A 24,815-nucleotide genomic window follows, 5' to 3' on the forward strand; every position below is an offset into this window, starting at 1 on the left:
TACCCTAATTAAATTAGATGATAAATTTCCCAAATTGGTGTTCAACAACCTGGCGTTACTTTGTTTAAATATTTCTAGACTTTCTGCGGCGTCTAGTTTGTGGACTTTATGTATTTTTTGTATGATGTCCACGTTGTCCCATGAAATGTTATAGCCGCTGTCTACTATATGTTTTTCGACTGCAGACTTAACGTGCCGTAGTGGGTTTTTAGTCGCTAGTTCCGCTTCTTTGGTATGTTTCTCGAATCGTGTTTTTACCAATCGCTTAGTATGCCAAGTGAGTTTATAGATCCCGCTCTCTTCCTCCTTGGATTTTGAATCCTTTAAGCTCCTAAGTCGCATTTTAAGTTGTGCATGTCTACTTGTTCCGCTCGAAACGTCTCACCATAGGGTCAAAGCTCTTACTGTACAAGACTATGATCTTGCCAGTCCTCATGTATTCCTCGGAAACTTGGGTTCTTAGCAAGAAAAATTGCGAACTCTTGGCCGCGTTCGAGAGAAGAATCCTCCGAAGAATTTTTGGCCCCCTACATGAGGATGGACGATTCCGTAGCCTACACAATGACGAAATCTATGAGCGATACCATGACCGTCCGGTTGTGGATAAAATCCGGCTCAATAGGTTACGGTGGGCGGGTCACTTAATCCGTATGGATGAAGATGATCCCACCCGGAAAGTCTATAAGGGCAATATCTATGGTAGGAAAAGAAGACGAGGCAGACCCTGCCTAAGATGGAGCGATGGCGTGGGCCAGGACGCCAGACAGCTTTTAGGGATATCGAATTGGTGGACCTCGGCGCAAAACCGGGATGTCTGGAGTTCCTTATTAAGGCAGGCCTAGACCGGATACCGGTTGTTGCGCCGTTGATGATGATGATGATGATGTCTACTTGTTGGGACAGCCTCTACTTTAAATCCTTTAAGCGCATTACTAATCCTAGGCCACAACGAGGTGTTCACTGTTGTCTTATCATTGGTGCCTGACAACGACGTCAATTGTTTTCTGTTATTGATAGTCTGTTTCTTCCTGATTATAACGTCTGTAATGTTGGTGCTATAACTGTTCTTTCTTGCGGTGTCTTTTATATAAACCAGTGATTTGATATATCTCGATCTGGTTAGGGAGATGTTTAGCATTCTATGTACCATGCTGTGGAAGACCGCGAATTTGTGCTGGTATGAATGGAAAGAGCTGCTAGGGTTCGTTGGGTTTTGGGCTCTCTGAATATATCGAACTCGAGGTTTTCCCCGTTTCTAATGACTTTGATGTCCAGGAATGGTATTTCCCCCATTTGTTCAGTCTCCATAGTGAAATTAATATTTTTATGGAGCTGGTTGATTTTTTCTAGCAATCCATTCATCAGCGATTTGTCCACTGGCTAGTACATCATCGACATATCTAACCCAAAAAGTGGGCATTATTCCTTTTAAGAGTTTTAATTTAAGATTTTGGTTAAATTCTTAAACATAACAATAAATTTCTTTTTTTAACAGCCATCAAGGCATTCAAAATTATCTGTATAATCCACTGTCAATTGCACTCCTCATCTTTGTCACAGCCACAGTTAGATACTAGACAGCTACCTCACTCCCCCTTGCCCCTCAAGGGGGGAAATCAGTGCGAGTACACACGATTTCAAATTGTTTTGCCCTTGAGCATGAGCGAGATGTACCGAAAACCCGATCAGCTGTGTTTGACATACCGCCCGGACTTGCCAATGTAAGTGAATACGTGAAACAACTTTTTGCTATATGGGTGAGCACGCCATAGTACCCGAATAGCAAAAGCTCACCGATCTCTCTCTTACCAATACGATTTGACGAAGATTATGCCTTTTCCTTGTTTAGCGTCTCTGATGTGTACAGATAAGCTTCTGCCAGCACATTTGCAAGTGGGGTCATTTTTGTAAGGGTACTGCCTATAGTAGATCTACTGTGGTCACAACCTTGACAGTATTAACTCCTCTCGTTCTCTTTAGTACCGCGTCTACCTTTTGGGGTTGAAATTTTTTATTTTCTTTTCTACCTTGTCAAACAGATCTTTCGTGATTGGAGTTCTTTTATAATAAATTGCTTTTATTCTAACGCTGTCGTTTTTTTAACATGTTTTACCAATTTAGGCATAAGCTGATGAAATGCTGTTTTATTTATTTGAGCGAACGGCGCATGATTTTTGTCATCGCACAAACTAAAACTTCCGTAAACCATGAGGAGAAACCTTTCAGGTTTCTTTAGAGCATGCTCTATTCTTTCCCGTGTTGATGATGTAGATGGCTGTGCAATCATTGGTCTGATGTGGACACGAGGTTCTAAATTTTCTGTATCAACACAGTGAGATGCAGAGGAAACTTGAGATTTTATTAACAAAAAACGAGCAAAAGCTGTTTCTGAAATAACCTACGGATTCAATGGATTCACTTGATTCACATAGATAAGATGTGTTCTCCGCGGTGCAATGTTTCAATATAAGACCTGATCGGAAGCGTATGTCGGTGAAGACGAGGTTCTTACACCATCCTTCGCACATTTCCATAACAATTTCCTGCTTCTCACAAGCGAATATTTGCCCTGGAAAGACTTTCGGTAGTATAGAACGTGGGCAAGTGGAGTATCGAATGAAAGGTCTCAATTGAGGCTTTCCACAGGAAATATTCGTTTTGACATTGGTTACAAAGGCGATAGGTGCGGAGTCCGAAAGGGGTCACTTACTTGAAGAACCCATTCTCAGGGACAACCCATTCGAAAAATCTGAAAAAAAAATCATGGTGGTCTATGCACTTGGTATCTAGGCCCCCCCCCCCCCTCCGTTACGATATCTGCTCAAATAAAGTTGATAATAGCATGGTATTGGTGGTCAAATGATAGTAAAATCCATAATAAGAACAAATAGAGGTGATGAGAGGGCGCTTCCTTGATGAACACCAACAAAGGTACGAAGCGGTTTTGATACACTCGCCACACTTCGAACTTTACTTTTCAGATTGTGGTAGAACAATTGAACCCAGCACACGAGTTCTTCTGGTACTAAGTGATGTCGTAGAGCATATCAGATGAGTTCGTGTGGCACACGGTCAAACGCTTTCTCTAGATCCAGAAATGCAATGTAAAAAGGACGATGCTTCTCACGGTATTTGTCCATGAGTAACCGCGCAGCGTGTATTGCGTCAGAATTTGTTGACAAATCCGGCTTGATTCACGATTATTTCAACGATTTCGCGAATACAGTTGTCAAGAATGCGTTCAAAAATCTTCCTGGTATAAGAATGTAACCGGATGGGGCGGTAATTTGAACATTCTGCCGGGCTACCTTTCTTTTTCCATATTGGAAATGTGGTACTTTCTTGCCAGTCAGGTGGTGTTCTACCTTCCTCGGTGACCTGATTGACGAATTCACTGAACCACAATTTCTGGTCCCAGATCTTCGCTTTCCAGAGCGTTCCCCGGTTTCATTCGTGTTATTGTTTCCTTGACTTCAGTTGCGCTAACAGATGGAACTACTCCAAATGCGATGATTGTAGAAGTTTTCACCCACATGACCATTAAGGTCCCCTGAAATTATGATATAGTCATAAGCAGGTATGTTACAGGTCTTTGTATCGAGAAGCTGCCAGAAATAATCAGGTCGACCTGTTTGTGGTGCGTACGCGGTGAAGAAGTGAATAGTTCAAATAGCCGATATAATAGTGAGCTCCATCAGCCGATCATGAAATCGTTCGACTTCTTTAATGGCGTGAAGGAAATCGTCTGAAATGGCAATGCCAAAACCATATTGAGTGTGTGGGCTACCGAAATAGAAGTTTTTAGCCATTTTTACCGGGTCCGCGATCTGTCGCAGCTTCTGGCATCTGACTATCTGGTTCCTTGCAGAGCGCAGATATCATTGTGCCTTTTCCGAAGGGCTCTTGCCAATTCCTCGGTCTTTTCAGTTACCGTGCCAATGTTTAGCGTGCAAACACGTATTTGTATTTCTCGGACTAACTTACTCACGTTCTGAAGCTGTCCATTCGTCCAAAACCCTTTCCTTACAAAGTCTATTTAACATGCAAACAATTTACCAAATGGACTCTGTTTCGAATATGAATTTTACAAAATGATACGTAATCACCATCCTGCAACTGAATTTTTGATGCTAATGTACCCCGGCTGCAACGGGTAACATCACACGCACATCCTGCGATACTGAAACAAATGTGGGATATTCTGTTAGATGGGGCCATGTTGCTTGTTTACTTCAGAAACACTCCATGCAAGGTAAACAAAAATCATTTCGTTTAGTTCGTAGATTTTATTGTAATTCGAATTATCAATTTATATATTCTACATTTAAGATTTCCACGCACTCAATATATAACAGTTCTCAAATGCAAAAAGTGAAATACATTTCAAATTCTCAGAAATTTGTATTCCAAACTGGCATCTTCCCCCAGACGTTGAAAGCGTGCCTTCCCGCTTTCGATTAAACTCAAGTTGTACAAAATTATTTTGCTTTGGCGGACGCCGCTTCTCGCTCGACGGCCCTTTGTTTCGCTTTTTCGTAGAGAGGCATCAACTGACCTTGTTCCGCCAACATTTTCAGCAGTTCCACAATGAATGGAAGATAGTTGTGTTTGCGGCGGATGTTCTCGACCTGTGGAAGTGGAAATAGTCGGTTGCAAGTGAGTAAGGGAAAGTGTTGAGTAAAAAGGGAATTAAATGCTTTGGAAAGGCAACTCACCTTGTATCGCTTCTTCTTTGCGATTTCGTCCTCGATAAGCGACCTTAGCCTGGCAATTTCGTTTTGCTTGTCGTCCGTGTCCATAGCATTCTCAGGCGAGTTCAGAAGTTCGTCGATCTTCTTCTGGTAGATCATTTGTCGGTCCGAAACGATGGCCATGAGGTTGAAGTGGATCTCGCCTTCGCTGTACTTCAACATGCGCTTTTCAATGATCGGCCGCACAACATCCACCCAATTCTGGTTGGCGCCAACAGGACCCAAGTCCACTGGTCCGCTCTTCAGTCCGTCCAACTCGTACAGGCGCCCATCAATCGGGATGTACCCAATGAAGTGGAAGACATCCTCGTCCTTGTTTTGATTCTTCGAATCCAATTCAAATAGTGTTTGTCGGGCGAACGAGTTGTGGACGGTGCGGATTTGCGAGGCGTTACTGAGGCTGAGTCCTTTGGTGTAGGCGTCGAATGTCTGGCAGAATTCCTGTAGAAGCGGAAGTTAAGTGAGAACGGTCTGTGATTGTAAGCGTGAATATGTTTACCTTGAATTCAGACAGCGTGTTACCAAGTTTCACGTCGGCATGCTCGCAGTTCAACAAGATACTCAGAATAGCTTGAGTCGCGCAGGCATTGTTGATGACTTGTTTCGCGAAGAAAATCTTATCCAATCGACTGTCCTGGACAATGGAACCGGCCGGCTCGTCGTCCTGTACCCACTTGAAGAGGAATATCAGACCGTGGATGGGTTCCAAGTTCTTGAAAGAGTCTGCGTCCAAACTCCAGAGTTCTTCCACTTGAACTCCCTCGCAACCTGGCAATGTAGAAAACAAAAAACCCGCATTAGGCGAACCTTCAAATTACCGGCGATTGTGACCGCGTATTTGCTTGTAGATGTTGAATTTTACCAAATTCTCGTATTAATTCCGTGAATACGCCTGGATCGCTCTCAATTAGACACCAATTTCCAGCACTATCAGTCATTTTTGTAGAATAATGTTCGCAATCAAAGTGAAACTTTACGACAGAGTGATATTCACGAATGGTACGAAAATGACGTTTGATATTTTTCGTTGATGTGCGCCTAAGTGATGGCAGCGCTATTGGTGAGCATGGCGACAGTTAAAATGTGAAAGTGAAGCGTCTAGTTTTTGAGGAATTGCGGGTTACTTGGAGTAAATATGTGCTTTTGGGTTTATCCTTATCTTTATTTCAATTAGCTGCTACAACTTTCGTCTATTTGTTTATTGAAGTTGAAAAATTAATTTCGATTCCCCATTCCCTTCCAAACTCAATATCTGAAGAAAGTCCCCGCAACCACTCAACAGTTTGAGGAACACCGTACACAAGTTCGCGGCCTATGAGAAAATCTCTGTCGTCTTCGTATCTGTGTCGTGTTCCGTGTAAACTTTTGGGCAAATAGAAGATCCTTTCTGGCATTTTTACGCAGTTCGTCACCACCGAAGCAGTCGTGGCCGCCCATGCAAAATGTCCGCGATCCCCGTGCAGTGATATCCCTGGTGTATTTTGTGGGAAATTCGCGGTGGCAAAACCAAGTGCAACGATGTAAATCCGAAATTCGGTCAACGTTTGCAAAAAAGAAGACAACGACGTCAGCGACGAAGACGGTGCGAAGGTGTTGTGCTCGCGTGCGAACGAGAGAGAAGAAGTGACCGCGGAGCGCGGACTGAGTGCAGAAGATTTTTCGTGTGGCGGCTGACGATATTTTACGTTTGAGTGGAAGCGAAAAAGGTGGAGGATTCGGTGTAGCCGGCAAAATGGTCGTTTCAAAGGATGGCAAGCGGAAGCGCAAGGAGTCGCCGATCGTTGATTCATCGCCGGAGATCCCGAAACGGTACGTTTTGTAATAAACCCGGGTTGGAAGAGGATTGGTCGCGTGTGGGGCTGTCAGTGGTGTCGGCACCGCGGTTTGTGTGGTGCATTTTGACAAATGTCGGCCTCCAATGAGCGCCACGGCTCCGGCGTATCTGCTGCTGGCCGAATGGCGAATCTTCTCGCCCGAGTTCACTTCATTTGCTGGCAATTAACACTTTTCAGATGGTGAATGGTGTTCAGCGAGGCTGATTTACGGTTTCCGGCTGGAAACTGGGCGGCTTATTGGGCGCTTTCATTGTTTCGATAATTACGCATTTTATCTCTTATTAGAATCTTTTCAAGCATCACTTAATATTGTGGCGTAGACTGCGATGTTTCTTCACCCAAAAATCGCCTTGGTCCCACGCTTCAATCTCTGCGAATTGCAAATTTCGGGTAATTCCGTTCGCGTACCTGGGCCGGAAAGTGCGCTCTTAATTGCCAGCACTTTCTTCGTTTTTTATAGGTCCATGTCTCGCATCTTGATTGAGAACGATGGAACAGAATCCGAACAAGAATCAATCGCGAAATTGGGATTTCCATGCGATTTGCTTGAAACTGAGACGGATAAAAACTTCTAGACGCAGAGAACAATAGGCCGCATTCCTAGCCGGGGGAAGCTTTGCAATTTCCCATTGTTAACACGTTGTACCTAAATTAGGTTTGCCTTGTGGTTGTAAACCATCGGGACTTCCAATAATCAATAAAATTGAACGCGATCATGATCCCTTTCCTATTTGCAAGTGCAGGAAAAGCGATCTATCAACTTTCTAAATATCGCAACTGACGGCCTTTCTTCCAGAGGTCAGTTGAATTGGGGAATTATTCTTGCTGAGGCAGTTCCAAGTGAGGCGCATGCAGCAACCGCGTAAACACGTCATTTGAAGCATCGCAGCATTGGTTGTTGCCTTTCCGAGTAGCTCTTCAACTCCTTGTGGTACCACACTGAGAGTGTAATGAAGGGAGCAATGTAGTTTAACCCTCCAAGTGGTAAAGAGTTACACGCTTCGAATCCATTCGCGGTTTCGAGCTATCAAGTCCTGGGGACCGCTGAAACGCATTTCAGAGAACCATGAACGATGACGTGTAGGTGGGCACGCGCTACATCCCATCAAGAGGTAAATGGCAACCCATATAAGTCGCGGCGGGGGCACGGATTTTGCAGGTTTCCCCAGATTCATGTTTTCTCACGGTGAAATATGTGGAAGACATGTTCTGGTAGAAAGTATGCACTCAGTGTCTGCGTCGTGGTCAGCTACAAAAGATGGTCTGTTGGTGGCACTGTTGCCTAATTCTACCGGAAAACGAGAAAGGAATGCTCGACAGAAAAAAATTTAGACACAATTGGTGATAAAAACACTGGTCTAATAACGGTGGGCGATCCATACAGTCTGGACACCGTGGAAATGGAAAGCCAGCAGCCGATGGCAGCAAAAGGTACTGCAGAAGAAGGCGAAGCTTCTTGGAATTAGTACATTAAGGTTGCTACATCATCGTGTGTGGTAATATCCAGAGAAATCGGACACAAGGCTACGGAACTTTCAACGGAAGATGAGTACAAACTGGTAGCAACGTGAGACTCACACTGGATTTAGCAAACTCTTCTTATGTCGGCAACCATAAAAAGTCAAGTCTAATTAACTTGCAGCACACCAAAGCCTCGTCCTTTCTAGTAACAGCAAGGCTGGTAAATTTACAGAACCGTCTTTCTTGTACAAAAGCTGAGGAAGGATCTACAAGAGCGAAAGTCTGGGTTCTGATATCAAAATACTGAGACAACTCTCTTCCCAGGATTTAGTTGCCGTCATTTTACAATACCAGATTAATGGCAAGAGGAGAAACGATGTAGTTGCCTCTGCCTCTGATTCTTTGTATCCTCATCTCTCCTGAGGATTTCAAGGAGGAGAGGAAAGAATTTGGCCAGGCCAGAAAAGTCCTCTTGATCATGCTTCCGACGTCGAGGTTAAAATGGTGTGGGGTTCCCTCGAGGATCTTGCGGGCAGCATCCTACCTAATTAGGCCACACGTGCAGGATTCGAGATTGCTGGGTACGTCGGCAACGTTTTTCACGTAGTTTGGCGGATAGTGGCGGGTTTAGCTTTCGCATTGCGTCTTTGAACAGACGGAAAAATCCGGTGATATTATGGCCCAGCCAAATGTTGAGTACAGGTTCGCTGGGGAGTCTCAGGTTCTTCCTGTATACCAGTTTGGAAATATCAACACTCTGATTCCCAATTTGTAATTTTTCCACTTATTGCCAATCACAAAATGACTACAAAACGCTTTAGTTAGATTATTAGTTCCGTAGTATATATGTCATTACAAACAAGTCGGAATACCCGATGCTGGTGCTTTGGGTATAAAGGTTTTGTTTATACATATTACAGGTGTAGATATTACGCTCACCCTTCCGCTGTTCCCGCGGGACACCCATTTGGTTTTACGTCGCGGGGCTGGATCAGAATTTATTCTGCGTTCGTGTTTCTCTTGCGTTTATTCTTCCGACTGAGTTCTTCCTGCTTAAGCTTCTTATCGATGGCTGCAATCACTTTTAAGACTTCGATTCATATCTACTTTCCTTTCACCACATGTTCGATTAAATTTTCGGGTGTAAAAAGCTCCCTGGTTGTAGCTTCCAATGTAGCCCTTTGGGCTGCAAATATCGGGCAATGGAAAAAAACGTTCTGCGTCCTCTGATATATTTGGGCAATATGACGAATCATCACGCCCAAATCGATACAGATATGGTGGAAACTTACCTCGCCGTGCCGTCGCTCGATCCATTTTCGAATATCCTATATGATTCTGTGGGTTCAACGGCCTTTTTCTGACTCGTCCTGCTTCTCCTGCCATTCCGCGACAATTTCAGTTCGTGCGAACTGTCGCCAACGGGTAGGAGATCCTTAGGTGACATACGCTCGATCGTAAATTCGTTGTCTTTCTTTCGCCAGAATCTCAATCGGGACCATTCCTGCTATCACGCAAGCTGCTTCATTGGATATTGTTCTGTTAGCGCACCATGTTCGGAGTACACTTATGCGATACGCAGCTCCAATCTTTCGCTTATTTGCTGTGTTTTTCAGTGCATTTGCCCATACAGCGACTGCATACAGTAGGATCGAACTGACCACCTTTGAAATAAGGAGTCGACGGCTTGGTCTTGGGCCATCTATATATGGTAGCATTCTCGCAACGAGCTGGCGGCGCGAGATCTTGGGCTGCACATCAATGAAGGCAAGACAAAATATATGGTGGCAATGTCAGCATCGAAAATCAAACGGGAAGAATAAAGATAGGAGAATACAACTTTGAGACCGTTGATAATTTCTCCTATCTAGGGTCCAAAATCACAACCGATAACAGCTACGATGATGAAATCCGCGCACGGTTGTTGTCAGCCAACAGAGCCTATTTCAGCTTACAAAAACTCGAAATGTCTCACCATAGGATCAAAGCTCTTAATGTACAAAACAATGATCTTGTCAGTCCTCATGTATTCCTCGGAGACTTGGGTTCTTACCAAGAAGAATTGCGAACTCCTGGTCGCGTTTAAGAGAAGAATCCTCCGAAGAATTTTTAGCCCCCTACATGAGAATGGACGATTCCGTAGCCTACATAACGACGAAATCTATGAGCGATACGATGACCGTCAGGTTGTGGATAAAATCCGGCTCAATAGGTTACGGTGTGCGGGTCACTTATGGATGAGGATGATCTAGCCCGGAAAGTCTATAAGGGCAATATATATGGTATAAAAAGAAGACGAGCAGACCCTGCCTAAGATGGAACGATGGCATAGGTCAGGACGCCAGACAGCTTTTAGGGATATGAAATTGGTGGACCTCGGCGCAAAACCGGGATGTCTAGAGTTCCTTATTAAGGCAGGCCTAGACCGGTTGTTGCGTCGTTGATGATGATGATGATTCTCGCAACCAGCGCTCTGATGTTATATGCCTTGGTGCATGTCTGTCTGTCATGCAGTCTGAAGTTTAACCTCTGGTCAATCATTACGCCTAAGTACTTAAGCGCATGTTTGGAATGAATTGTGTGTGTTCCAACTTTGATCTTCATGGAAGTGCACTTTCTCCGCTTGGTAATAAGTACTACTTCCGTATTATGCTCTGCGAGCTGTAGACCAGCATTCTCTAAGCAGGATTTAATCTCATGCTTCATTTGCATAAAGCTAGACTTCTTCGAGAAGGCGGGCAACAACCATCACACCAATTTCGTCGGCGAAACCAATGAAAGCCACACCAGTAGGAAGGTCTAGCATCAGTATTCCGTTATACATAATAATCCACAGGAGTGGCCCTAGAACGGACCCTTGTGGAACTCCGCATGTCATTTGGTATAATTTCATTCTTTCATCTGATTCGCAACACAGAATCCTATCGATTAGGAAGTCGGCAACGATACGCACCAGGTACTTCGCCACGCTCAAGTATCTTGCTCCATCCAGCGGAATTGAAGGCATTCTTCACATCGAGTGTGATCACTGCACAACATTTGTCCTCGTCAAGTGCGATATGAGATGTGTTACCTACTAGCAACTAAATTTCAATATAATACTAAAATCAGTACTCTGACATGCTAAATGCATACACATAACGTAGCTACGTAGAAATGGGGTAGTTCTGGAGTCAAATATACTCACAGAAGAAACAAACAAAACCTTTCATACCTGAAATCCCGAGCCTCTGGTCTCCCGACTTGTTTAGATTTTTCGGTTGGATAAGTTCTGATAACGAGACCTGTTACACTTTTTAACTGGAAGGAGAGAATTTGGTTAGGTGATCAAAGCCAAACCGGTGCTCCAAATGATAACATTCGCACGACAGACGAAATAGAGTTAAATCTTCGCACTTTATAGGAGGCATTTGCAATTGTTTTTAGAGTCTGGTGCCCGACTAAATATAGATGGGACGAAGATCAACCTATTCCCAAGAAGCTGACCAGGCAGACTTTTAACATCTGATGTGGGCATAAACGCCAGACATTTTTTTCATTGGATAACGCCGATATATTGAAGGAAATAAACAACCCTTACGAAAGCCTCCACATTTTAAAAAAAGACTAAACACGAACCTGGGCAACAACTTGTCTACCTTAGTTGAGCTTTTAGGGGAAAACAGGTGCAGGTTTAGCGATCACGATATTTTTCGATTTATCTCCACGCCAGATCTGCTTGTCGTTAACACATGACCAATAAGCAAACAGAACGTCGGTTGCAAGAATCTACTCCTAGTCGGGCCCTACACACTCTTGGCCCATCCGAAGACGGTCCCCGCGGCCACCGCGAATATGTCGTGTGAGGGCTTGCCGAATTATGCAACCTTAATTTGAAGCATTTTCAGACCATGCCACCATCACCGCCCTAATTGTTCATTCCTCCAATGCAGCTAGGAGAGTTGTGATAATTTATAAAGCCTGAGAACGTTGTTTTTTGTTTTCATTGCACCTACTTCAACCATAACAGCGTGATGTGACATACAAGAGGAAATAGTATTGATGAACGAATGAAGCCTCATTGGGCAATTTTACCTTGGATACATCATGTTACATTTTTCTCCTCCGAATGTTGCTTTGTTAGTAGCTATAAATTCCTCCAGAATTCCTTGCTTGCGCAGGGCACTACAAAATTCGATCGATCAAGTCTAAGCATGGAGCGTAAATTCTGTTTGCGGGTGCTACTATTCGTAAGGTCAGCAATCATCTCCTACCCCGTAGAGAAAATATCTTTCATTGTTTTTCGGCTAAGTGCACTGGTAAGTGGAATCCAAAATTCCCTTTTGTCCCGGACGCGACAAGCAAAGAAAGATTAACGGATAATTTTATTGATATGATTATATGTTTTCTATACCAATACCAAACGATTTCATGGCAAGCGTGCTTCTCAAACAATGCGCGTCGCCAATGGTGCAATAAATGTTGGAATCCTATGAATTGTTATCATCACAGTCCTACATAAACGTGTTTCTGGACCTCATGCTTCACCTTGATATGAGTCCCAGTCAGATTACAGGGCCATATTTTCTCTTGGGTTCAACGGCCCTCGATTCCACCAATCCCGAAGATACTTCTTGAATATATCGCTGATTGCAGTGTTGTGTCCAAATCTCATTTTCTTTATGATCCATATATCTGTCTTTGACATGGTTATAGGACAAGAAGAACTTTGTATGCAACGCAAGTTTTCAAAAGCGAGTTACCAATTAAAAGAAGCCAATGGTGTCGAGTTTGTATTATATCAACAAAGATGTCCTAATATTGCCCTTTGAGGACCTTTTGCAAACACATTTTCGTAGAACTTCATTTGAAGATTAATCTAAAATAACCAAGCAAAGCTAAGAGTTGCTTCTTGTCACTAATTCACTCTAGTCTGTTAGTTTACTCCTGTTAGTGTTAGAAAAGCGTTATGAGATTCGAATTTTTTTTAAATCCTGTATTTACGTATTGTTTTATTTCATTTTAGGACAAAGGTTCAAGCTCAACGCAAATTTGCTCAGGGGCAAGGAAATCCGTCAGCATCGTACTCTCTTTCTTCTGCAATTGCCGCCAGCAGTTCACAACCAAATACTCCGATTAGAGAAAACAAAGAACCCATCCCGGAACTGATACCCCACAAGAAGCCAAGTGCGGAAGACTTGGTAACATACATTTGCTTTCGTGGAACTCCAGGACTACCACCACATTTAGATTTTTTCAATCAAAATAAGAATGCCACTAAGGATGAAACGGATAATAAAAATGAGGTAGCAACACCCAACGAAGTGAATAAAAGTAAATCGCCAGCAAACGCTCCCGGCAAAAAAACCAATAAAAATAATGACAAAAATGATAAAAACGAGAAGAATGATACTCAGCCCAATGCAAACTCAATGGAAAAGGCAGACAAGAAAAGTGAACCTCCGGAAAAAGAAAAGCCCGAACCCATGGGTTATGCAGCCAGAAAAAGAGCTGATCAAGTCGTTGAGGGCAATCGAAAATTTAAAAATAATGAAAGGCTTACTAGATTACGGGAAAGACTGCCAAAAAAATCGGAAACGAATCGTAGATCACCACGAACTCGGTCAGCATATAAACCAGAGAGCGACGAGGAAGAAGATGAAGACGATGAAGCTGTAAGCGAGATATCTGAGCCAAAAAAGACTCCACCGAAAAAGGCTACAGGCCGAGGAAGGCGGAAAGCTGTGACACCGCCTGCAAAGGAGGAACAACCATGCCCTGAACCTGAGCAGCCCGCTGAAGAAGAGAAGCCATCAACTCCGGTTTCAAATCTTCGAAATAAACGCAACCAAGCCAAGACGCCAGCAACACCCGAAAAAAAGAAAGAAGAGGAAAAGAAGCCCGTGCAATCGAATGACAAGAAAGCTACCCCCATTCCAGATAAAGTGACTACGCCATCTCCTGAAAAGGTGGCTGTTTCTACTCCTGAGAAAAAAGCGGCTCCAATATCCGAGAAAAAAGCTGCCCCAACACCTGATAAAAATGAAAGGAGGGCGGATTCGGTAAGTAAGAAATCTGATGTTAGCTCAAAGTTGTCAAGTAAAGGCGGTAAGAAGACTCCGGTAAAAAGGAATTTAAAAGAAAAGGCGAAATCAGAAAATGAAGAAGACGCTGTAGACATCACGCCCCCAAAACCGAAAAGAGGTAAGAAAGCAGTTGAACCTGAAGCTTCAAAAAAATCACAAACAGATAGCTCCCAACGTTCTGCTAACAACACACCTGAATTGGAAAATCGAACTGGTCGGCCAATGCGTAAAACTAAAGAAGCTGCCACGATATATATGGAATGGATAGGCCTGAAATTAAATTTAGACGATGACGGGTCATCTCTAGATAGCTTTCCAGAACTACCAAACGCTAAGGAAACTCAAAAAATAGAAAATGAATTGAAACAAAATACTTTAAAAGCAAAACCTTCTCCGAAGCAAACTAAACAACCGCCAGCCAAAAAGAAAGGAGGCAAAGGTGGTGGGAAAGCAGCTGCCGCCAACAAAAAGAAAGCCGAATCAATGGCTAAGACAGGGGATGCTGAGAAGAAGGAAGTCACGAATAAGATAAAAGAGGTGCCAAATTCAGAAAAGAAAGATAAGGTAGTTGATAATGAGGATGAGAAAGTAGAAACCACTTTTAATGATTCTGACGACGAACCACTTGTTGCACAGAAAGTTGAAACTGAAACGAAATCATCACCAGCAAAGGGAAAAGGGAAAGCTGCGAAGAAGAGAGCGAAACCTCCGCCTAAGACAACGGCCAAGAAAAAGGTAACAGCTGCATCACAGAAACAAGAACCAAAGTCTATAGAATTGGCTGAGTCTAAAAAAATTGAACTGAGCAAAGATGATTCAAAGGTGGATATTCCAGCTTTAGTTGAAGCGGGCGTTGAAAAAGGTGAAAATTTGGAGAAAAGCTTTAGCGATTCAGACGACGAACCGCTAGCGACTAAACTTGTTACGAAACAACCGGAAAAGGAGGCAAAACCTGACCCGGAACCACTTCAAATTATCACAGAAATAACACCCGTTACACTACCAAAAATTAGTCCACCAAAAGAGGAGAAAACGATTTCGTCGAATAAAGTTCATCCGCAGTTAAATGTTACAACAAGAATAGAAGACAGACCATTTTTAAAGGGTCCAACTTCCCCAAAGTACCCAGCAACGAAACCTCCACCGATCGTGGCACCACCAATTCACAGGCCAGAGCTCATAACGGCTCCGGCTCCTATAATGTCGCTTCCTGTAATTCCCCCGCCAGCGCCATTTACACCACTTATTGAGAGATTTCCATCTCCCAAAGTGAATCCTTCATTTCTAACTCCAAAGTTCGATAGAAATTTAGACAGAAAACTTCCGTCAGAGCCAGTCACATCTCCTACAACAAAAAACAATCTACCATCTCCAACAGTGCCGAAATTGGATTTTTCTAGTAGCAAACCCGCCTCGCCCAGTAGTAGTACGGCTAATGTGAAAAAATCAGATCCGGATGCAATATTATCTGCAAATCTAATGCCTAGCAAAGAGGAGTCGGGGAAAATTTTCGGTATAGCAAGTGTGAGTCTAGCCCAAAGTTCGGGGCCAGATAATACCAAGTGTACCCTCGGTAAATGCGGCTCAATTCATAAGCCCGTTTTAGGGCCGGTAGTGCCTACGGAAGCATATCTGGGAGAACCATTGTCAAGTAAGGAGCGGCGGAAAGCTAAAGTCAACATGACACATGAACAAATCCAGAAATGGTTGATTGAGTGTTCGTCAAATCCGGATGATATTCAAGATGACCTGGATGATGATTTTGATGAGCCTCTGAAACCAAAAACATTCGCACCGACTCCTCCATTGGTTCGAGATGACAAAGAGGGTGGTGCGCTATCTCTAAAGGCGACTAAGGAAGCGCGAAACGAAAGCACCTGGTCAGGGAAAGGACCTTCACTGAAAGCAACCCCCGTTGTTGTCAAAGAAGATTCAAGGGAAAGACCGAGTCCATTGCTCTCAACAGATTTGGCTAAGCATGATTCACCATTTGAAAACCGTAATTCACCGAAACCACAGAAAATTTTCGAGAATTTAACAAAGGAAAAGGCATCGTCACCAACTACGACACTAAAAAAATCAGAATCAATATCAAAGCTATCGCGTGATAACACAAAGTCGCCGAAACCTTCGACTTCTTCGGCGACATCTTCGCCAAAACATTTAAAAAATTCAAAAGCAGTTTCGAATGTATCACAGAAAAAACCTGCTGTACCGAAAAGGCAACCGGTTTACAATACAAAACCGACACCGGGAGAAGCAAACAAGAAGAAACCATCGAAAAACAGCTTTTCTGCATTCTCACCGGAAAACGAGACCAGTGTATATTCGTTTGATAAAGAAGACGATGTCCCACCTCCTGTAGCAAAACCGTTCCGTCGTCATAGCCGCCGGGAATCAAATGCGGATGAAAATACTTCAAGCGAAAAACCCAGCAAGCCGGAAAAAACGTCCGGAAAGGAAGTGCAGCAGAATAGTGTATCTGTGACGTTAAGTCCTGAAGAAAATAGTAAATCAATTAAGGTGAGCCTGGAAAATACAGATGCAGTTACAATAGCAGCAAAAGCAGATAAGCCACCTGCAGATAACTCGGCTGTCGGAGACTCTGATTCGGAGGGTCACACATTCTATATTCCTCTACAAGGCACTGGTGCAACGGCTACAAACTCAGGTAAATCAGATGTCATTCAAGGAGTGGCTGTGAAGTTGGGGCGGGAAGGCCCCGATGGTCCAAATCAACGAGTCATCATGCACGCGACGCTCGTCACAAAAGCGCAAATGGGTTCGAATACTACTCCGATTCCGGAATCAATGAACGTTCATGAAATTGTGAAGAGTCTCTTGTCTAACAGTAAAGATGCGCCTGCCCCAGCAACTTCAAAAAGCGTTCCTGTTGGTACAGTTCAACCTCGCTTTAAATCAACCACAGAAGGACAAAACGCTTCGGGATCAGGTTTGACAAGAGTCAATTCAAATTCATCCCTCCTGTCGGGTTCTACAAAATCGAAGCCGGCCCCCGTAGTGCAGAAGAAACCGAAGGATACGACGCCTATAAAAATGTTCAATAACACAGCATTCCCTCGCCACGACGACCCAACTCAAATGGTCGAAGCGCCAATATTCCGGCCGACAGACAAGGAATTTCAAGATCCAATGGAATTTATCGAAAGGATCACGCCGATTGCAGCACGATTTGGTATTTGTAAAATCATACCACCGGACAGTTTTAAACCCGAATGTCGAGTCTCTGACGATATGCGATTCACAGCTTACAACCAGTATGTGCATAAAATGCTTCATCGTTGGGGGCCTAGTGCAAAAGAATTTAGTGCAATCAAGAAGTATTTGGCGACCCAGAGTATAGCAATGACCCACCCGCCTTGGATTGGTGGCATGGAAGTGGATTTACCCCGGCTGTATCACACGGTGCAGGAACTAGGTGGTCTTAAGGAGGTCATAGAGAAGAAGAAGTGGGCCCGAGTGGCTGAAGAAATGTGCATTCCAAAATTAGCTCAGGATCGTGTAACGAAACTAGATGATATTTATTGTAAATATTTGCTGCCATATGACACACTCTCACCTGCAGAACGGCAGAAGTTATTTGATGAAGTGGAAGCAGACTGGGCAAAACGCGAAGCGAGAGCCAGGAGGAATGCTGATCGTTGCGTGAATCTCGAAAATATCAGTAATGAAGATGGGGAGTCGAGCGAAAACGATGATGAATCGGATGAAGAAGTTGATGGTGTATCAATGGAGTGCATAGTGAAAGGAAGGAGCATGCCGCTGAATGCCTTCTTCCGAATAGCACGAAACACAATGGCTCTGTGGTTTAAAAACACGGAGCCTACAGTGGCTGATATAGAAGCAGAGTTTTGGCGCCATGTGGCTGTTAGAGACAGCCACGTATGCGTCCATTCCGGCTCGATAGACTCAAGTGGATGGGGCTACGGTTTTCCATCGCCGGGACCAAAGACAAAAGGATCTCCGTGCGCCAAACATCCATGGAACTTAAAGGTTCTTACGAATAATGCAGGTTCAGTTTTAAGATCGTTGGGTCCTGTAATGGGCATCACTGTGCCCACCCTTCACGTAGGCATGCTTTTCAGTGCATGTTGTTGGTATCGCGACCCGCATGGTCTCTCGTGGATCGAATATCTACATACGGGTGCGAGCAAAATTTGGTATGGAATTCCTGACGAACAAAGTTCAAAGTTCCGGAAAGCACTAACAGCACTTATTCCAACACATTGTCAAAACAAGACTATCTGGTTACCATGTGATACGGTCATGGTACCGCCTCATATGTTAACCGACCGGGGTGTATCGCTGTGTCGAGTTGAACAGAAACCAGGCGAATATGTTGTCATTTTTCCAAGAGCATATACATCGAGCATAGCTACGGGATATGTGGTTTCGGAGAGTGTCTATTTTGCCACAAGTTCGTGGTTGGATTCAGCAAAAGATGATTTCAGGGTAAGGACATTTTTTGAATTTTTCAGTCGGAAATATTTTACAATGACTTATTTGTTTTTAGGATATTCACGAAAGCTGTGAGCCGGCCATGTTCTCTCTAGAGCAAGTTCTATTTGCGATTGGAAATGACCAACGCGTTTCGATTGACATTGTAACGCAAATTTTACCAATGCTGTCGGAAATGTATGATAAAGAAGTTGCTGCCAGGCAGCAATTGAAGGTAAGTCTTTTCTATCGAGTGATTTTTTTTTTCTTCTTCAATTAGTTGTGTTTGTACAGGGGCCTAGGCCAAGTTCAGACTTGCTTAGGATGATTATCAAGAGTACGAATGTAACTGACGATTGATTGTTTTGCTCAATAGATAAATGTGTGGTCCCTAATTAGTTTGATGGTCCTCAGTTTGGGTCGCAGTGTCGACCGGAATCCTGTCTGAAGCCATCTTTCACTTGTGAGGACATGCCTAACGGATGTTTTTAGTATTAATTCAACATTTAGTTTGCAATTCATTTCCAGCAGACTACCCATAGTATATTAGCGCAAGGTTCATTTTGGAAACAAAGGCGTAACCCTCGTACCTCGCTTGCCCACCTGACCTCTCCATCTATTTATTGTAGGGCGTTCGTATATTCTATCCAATCCAATTTTTATATAATAGCTGAAAGTGGAAATCAGCCGTAATGTAATAAGTAACATTCTTCCGAAACTTGTAGTACTCACCCTTACATTTCTCTCCCCTTAACTTTCGGGAACGAGACTAATTCCACATTGAAGGAGAAGAGAACACTCTTAGCTAAAGTCGACGCGACATACGATATGCCGTGTATGTGACCGAGATAAAATGCCTGAAAAATATGAACTTCTCAGCTCGATATCGCTGGTAGAATTATAGTTGCTGATCACACCATAATTTTAATTCCGTTTTTGATTTTTTTGCTGCGCCCAACAAGGCAGAAACTTTTCGTTTTTAGGTTATTTTATCTTTTCAAGATTGTTGTTTATCGTACCTCAGTCGGCTTTTGGATTCTTTTCCATTTACTTGGATATTAAAGCAAGTTCTGGCAAGTGACTACTTACCCTCGGTGCGAAGGGCATGACCACAACCGTCCTCATATTAAAAGTTGCGCTGCGGATGGACCCCCATAGAGAGCGGTAGATTGTGAAATTAAGAAGTTTGTTGTTTTCTTAATTACCAAGTGCGACCACCACTTCATCCAGAAAGTGTTGATTCGCGGTGTTGAGGTACTTAATACGCTTAATTTTGGGTCGGTGGTCGTCGCCAACAGTGATTTTGCTGTTCCCATCAGAATCAGTCGAGAACTTTTTTGCATCAGGTGATCATTCCGAATTTGGACGATTGCCAGCTGGTCAATTAGCGAACAATCTCCCCTCCGTAATTGTAAGATATAAGGACGGTGGTGAGCTCTAAGTTTTCACTTCCTGGAAATCAGCTGCAACGATAACGATATTGCAGGTCCGCGGCTTCATAGGCTTGCTTTCTTTTCTGCTGATTAGCCGGCATTTTTTTGCAGAGGTTATTGTCATCGAAGCAATTGTTTTCACGAACCTTAATTTGGACTTCCTCGTTTAGGAGCCAAGTGTTGCGACAATTGACGAAACACCTACCGGGTCTCGTGGATCGTGTTCTTGGTTAGCTATTGGGTTTCTTCGATGGTCGCTTGTCGGTGGTCGAATAAACAACATCCATTTTGCCTTTGGCCTTGTACTGCTCGTGTTGTTACAACGACATGCTCTTATTCTTGATGGTAAATGCGAGGTGGCGTCCCATAAGAATTTAATTGGTTTGCGCTGAGTGCACACTCCGCACTGCTTTGTCATGGACCTTGCTGACTTCCTTATTTTCAACTATCATTCATGCGTCACAGTGATGAGAACCATTGCTAATTTCTCAACAGGAACGAATGCGCTCTACTTTCGACCCTAATGGGTCCCTACCTAAGCTTTTGGCCACAACCCAAAAGAGATATAAAAAGAACTTGTCTGCGGAATTTGGAAGCGAGTCTCCGAGCGTAGGGAAGTAAAAACTTTAATGATTTGTCCATTGGTGGTGGTTTATATCCTGTAATATTTCTTCTTAGTGTCCGTGTCGTACGGAAGGTCGCGGTTCAAATCTCACTGGTGGCAGTGAGATTTGTATCTTGATTTGACGTCGGATATCAGTCGACTCAGCTGCGAATGAGTCCCTGAGTCAAATCAGGGTAATAATCTCGGGCGAGCGCAATGCTGACCACATTGCCTCCTACAGTATACTGTAGTGTATCGCTACGGTCTTGAATGAAATGCTCTAACACATTTCAAGGCCCTGATCCAATATGGATTGTTGCGCCAACGATTATTATTATATAATATTTTTTCTTCGGAAAAACCAGTGGGGATACTTTTAATAATTCCAAATCTGTGAATATCTTTCAAGGATATATATGCTTTTAACCCTAATGTACTCAAGCGGTTGTACTCAGATTGTTCGCACAGAACACTGACTTAGAATAAACTTTTATCCTCGTAGGCCCATCTTCCTTGACCATAAATACCTAGTCATTAAAATTAAGACGCCTCGTAAGCTTATGGAAATTGAGGGGTTTGAAAGCCTCAATTCTTTTTTGACCATTAATTTTGTTTATGTATACGTGGGGTTGCTTTTCTTCACACATACTGTGTACGCTTTACATTGATTGTTCTCATTGTATTTGTACACTGGGGTTGTTTGCTCCATATGAACTATATTTTGCTTCTCCATGGGAGAAAAAGTTTTACTTAGGTCCTGAGACTGGGAAACCTCGGGAAAATCTTTGAGTTAAGCCATGACTGGTAGAATTCCGGAAACTTTTAGCTGTTTAATTGTGGGAGATTGAATTGGGGATCTTGACAGGTTCCTCGATGCCCTTCTCCTTTTCCTGGTTAGACCATAGCCACCGATTTCTATTGGGCTTTTAACTGTGGCCCTACAGGTGCCTGAGATGTTGAAATTTGGGAGACAGACCGGTCTAAGTTTATTTTCCCATTGTCCTGCGGTTTATATTCCCTAACCTCCATAACCTATCTTAATTAAGGCAGAAATGCCTGTTTACAGGGGAAAACACACTCCAAAAAATACGGAAACAGGTTACTACTTTAAAGTTTGATTGGGTGTAAGAGCAGAAATAAAACTTAAGCACTCACCTTCTGTTAGCAGATTCACAGCCAAACAAGAACAAAGAAAGAAACACGGTTCATTACACCCACGCGGATAGGTAAAAAGAAATTTAACTTCAAACTAAACAGCACTGTCGATACAAACACGAAGTGCGTCTGCCCACAGCAGATGTCACGAAATAAGTGATTTCTTCAAATTATAACCAAAATCCTTTTCGTATTCTCTTGGCAGACAACCTTTGACCCAGTGCCGACATCACTACTCGTTCAATAGTTTCTTTCGTTTCCCAATCTTGAAATTATGCTGGTCCTTCTATGCTGTGACGACAACACACAATTGGAAATTCTTCTTTAATGACATGTGAGGGATAAAGTGTTAAAGATTCGACCCACACCAGCAAAGTGGCGAGCGAATCTATGTCGGCGAGTGCTTTGTTGGAGCTAGCATTGCGTTCTTAATTTTATCTTCCTTTCCTAGTCGTCATGTGCATTTTCGCAAATATAACTGAGCTGTGTCATACATTGACTAATATATCTAAAAGTTCAGTAGACAAACATTGTCACTAACATATATAACGTTTTTATTACAGGCGGCCGGACTCACAGAGATAAAGAAGTTCCAGCAGCCCGTCGCGAAAAGTAAACAAAAAGTTCCGGTGTCTGAGGAGCACGAGTGTGATCTATGTCGTGCCAATCTGTACATATCAATGGTAAGGACAACGGATGGCATCATCTATTGCCTGCAGCACGCTTTGCGAAACATCAACAACGGCAACATCCAAGCAAAACAATGCACGCTAATATACACCTATGATATCGATGATATCGAGAATTTAATTAAGAAAACAAAGGATCGGTTAAGTCAATCTCAGAAAAAGGGGGCAGGTAACGGTTCAAGTAACAAGAAATCGAAATGAAGTTGAATGAAAAGTGGTCTTATTTCCAGTTAAGATAAGTTTTACAATACAACTAACTTGTGCATTCACTTCTTGTGTAAATATCCGCCGAGAATTGATTATTATATAATTTATTATCGCGAACTTTCATGTATACTAAATTATTATCGCTTTTCACTAATACCTTTTAGTTTTTCCACTTTGTATTAACATTGTTGATTATTTTCAATGGTAGCAATATGATATACCGTTACCATGTAATTTAACATATTTTTCTGTAGTTTAAGGATGAAAATCATCTACTTTTGTAATGGCAATATATTATAGAGGATGCATTTTGTATAGAAGCCAGTGTAGCAGTAGAATATTGCTGCAAGCAGACGATGAAAGAAAGGTGTCAGCTACGTAGTAGAAGTAACGCATGTGGTGTGAATTTTTTCGACGTTTTATACCTAAGGTTTCACTTTGCAGCCAATTCTATCATTGTATGAGTATCTCAAGGGCGTCTGATTGAATGTTAGTTCAGAACCAGGAATTAATCTAAGAAATCACGAAATGTCAGAATATGACCAACCAGTGTTGGTGGTCAGGGTTAAGTACCCTTTGATTGTCATGTTCACGACGATGGCGACACTTGTTACGGGCATCACATAATCTCCTGTTTCAATTTCAAAGTCAGGGCACTTTGAAACTAAAACAAAAGGGAATAGGCAGTTTTTGAGCAAACAATTGCGAATAGCCACTGCCACTTTGCATGAGGTTTGATTTCAATTAGACAGTCTGCATGACACTGACCTGCTCCACAGATATTACTCCAGTCTCGAAAGCCCTCAAAGACATGGGCTGATGAAAACACACTTCATTGGAAGGTTTCGGTGAAACCTCTGAAATGTACATAGAACATGCAGTCGCAGAATTTTTCTCTAATTTTAGTGTTATTGTCGATATAAAGATTATTTTTTTAAATGAAAAAGGAACGTATTTTAAATGTATACTATTTTAGCTATTAATATTATTTTATAGTGCTGCTATCTAGTAAACTCAGTTATACATATTTACATCACGAAACTGTAAATCTACGAGTGCTTAATTATGTGCAACTTTTATGTTGTTTCCTTCCCGTGATTGCTGCAATATAAATGAATGCTTGTCCTAAATTTTAATGTTTTTTTTTTTTAACCGAAATAGGATTATAGTTGAATAGTGGCTTTTACATATTTTACATTGCTGAAGAGATGAAATTATTTTTTGTAGAGATATGAAAAGACGACCATGAAAACAAAAACACGCGAAATATTGATTAACAGATTTGATACCAGTCTTTCCAGTTAGGAAAACTGCGTGCAAGGTTAAGCATTATATTGGAGGATAGGGTTTTGTGTTGTTGAAATATGTGTGTGCGTTCTGAAGAGAGACTGGTGGTGAATTTGAGACTTCTTTTTTTTTGTTAAATCATTTTATCTCTTTTTTGTTTTATTATTTTTAGTATAAAGGTAAACACTATGTATGCTTAGGTTGTAAGCAAATGGACGGATATAATTGTATAAAAAATCTCGTACAATTGTAATAATTATAAATAAACAGATGAGATGAATAGTTCTCATTAAAAATTTATTAATTGTCGTTGTTAATTCCCATGAGTCAATCCTACCCTGGTTTCGTTGGTCTAAGTGTAAATCGATTTTGTTGTATATATTTCTTTTCGAGTTTCTCACTAGTCAAGAGAGATTGAGAGAATTTGGTATCCCGACTCAATGAAAAGACTGACTAGGCTGACCCTGGTCAATGTGCGAGTCTAGATAAAGTGACAGGATCGCTTTCTTTCACCATCAACAACGGTCTATGATTGTTGCGCTGTAAACTTGACTGACTACTCAGAAGGAGTGGGGTTGTAAATAAAAATGGAAGTAAACCAGTAATTATTAGTTGTTAAAAGCGAAGTATTACAATTACAAATATATATATGGTCGCCCTTCACCTCTTGGTGGGGTGTAGCACGCCAACCATACCTACGCACTGTTGCTCGCGCTTATCTGAAATGCGCCTTGTGTTCCGACCAAATTCTTCGGTAGTAATAGTATCAGGCTATCGTACTCCGATGATACGATGCAGATAGGTGTTGACGAAGGCATGGAACTTTTGAGTAACGGTGGAGTTCACTTTGCATGTGTTACTCTCATAAGA

At 42.5% G+C, this 24,815-nt stretch overlaps 2 protein-coding genes across 2 annotated transcripts; one reads left to right on the top strand and one right to left on the bottom strand.

The window, feature by feature from the left end:
- Positions 1 to 4,266: 4,266 nt before the first annotated feature.
- LOC119649883 (ubiquitin carboxyl-terminal hydrolase isozyme L5) lies at positions 4,267 to 5,774 on the bottom strand. Its single transcript, XM_038052260.1, has 4 exons — positions 5,614 to 5,774; positions 5,251 to 5,519; positions 4,716 to 5,192; positions 4,267 to 4,628 (listed from the first exon to the last, which is right to left on the bottom strand). The coding sequence occupies exons 1-4, from the start codon at positions 5,687 to 5,689 to the stop codon at positions 4,479 to 4,481; spliced, it is 972 nt and encodes a 323-aa protein (XP_037908188.1). The 5' UTR covers positions 5,690 to 5,774; the 3' UTR covers positions 4,267 to 4,478.
- A 255-nt stretch (positions 5,775 to 6,029) lies between these two features.
- Positions 6,030 to 24,245, top strand: LOC119649882 (flocculation protein FLO11). The gene is made up of 4 exons (XM_038052259.1): positions 6,030 to 6,560; positions 13,053 to 18,585; positions 18,647 to 18,805; positions 22,326 to 24,245. The coding sequence occupies exons 1-4, from the start codon at positions 6,484 to 6,486 to the stop codon at positions 22,650 to 22,652; spliced, it is 6,096 nt and encodes a 2,031-aa protein (XP_037908187.1). The 5' UTR covers positions 6,030 to 6,483; the 3' UTR covers positions 22,653 to 24,245.
- Positions 24,246 to 24,815: the final 570 nt, after the last annotated feature.

This window comes from Hermetia illucens, chromosome 2 (genome assembly GCF_905115235.1).
Source record: "Hermetia illucens chromosome 2, iHerIll2.2.curated.20191125, whole genome shotgun sequence".
Classification (NCBI taxonomy): Eukaryota; Metazoa; Arthropoda; class Insecta; order Diptera; family Stratiomyidae; genus Hermetia; species Hermetia illucens.

Excerpts from the sequence above, each read along its gene's own strand:
- LOC119649882 (XM_038052259.1), top strand. The coding sequence starts at position 6,484 with ATGGTCGTTTCAAAGGATGGCAAGCGGAAGCGCAAGGAGTCGCCGATC. Across the intron at positions 18,586-18,646 it reads CAGCAAAAGATGATTTCAGG|GATATTCACGAAAGCTGTGA; the intron begins GTAAGGACATTT and ends ATTTGTTTTTAG. Across the intron at positions 18,806-22,325 it reads CTGCCAGGCAGCAATTGAAG|GCGGCCGGACTCACAGAGAT; the intron begins GTAAGTCTTTTC and ends TTTTTATTACAG.
- LOC119649883 (XM_038052260.1), bottom strand. The coding sequence starts at position 5,689 with ATGACTGATAGTGCTGGAAATTGGTGTCTAATTGAGAGCGATCCAGGC. Across the intron at positions 5,193-5,250 it reads ACACGCTGTCTGAATTCAAG|GAATTCTGCCAGACATTCGA; the intron begins GTAAACATATTC and ends CCGCTTCTACAG. Across the intron at positions 4,629-4,715 it reads CAAAGAAGAAGCGATACAAG|GTCGAGAACATCCGCCGCAA; the intron begins GTGAGTTGCCTT and ends CCACTTCCACAG.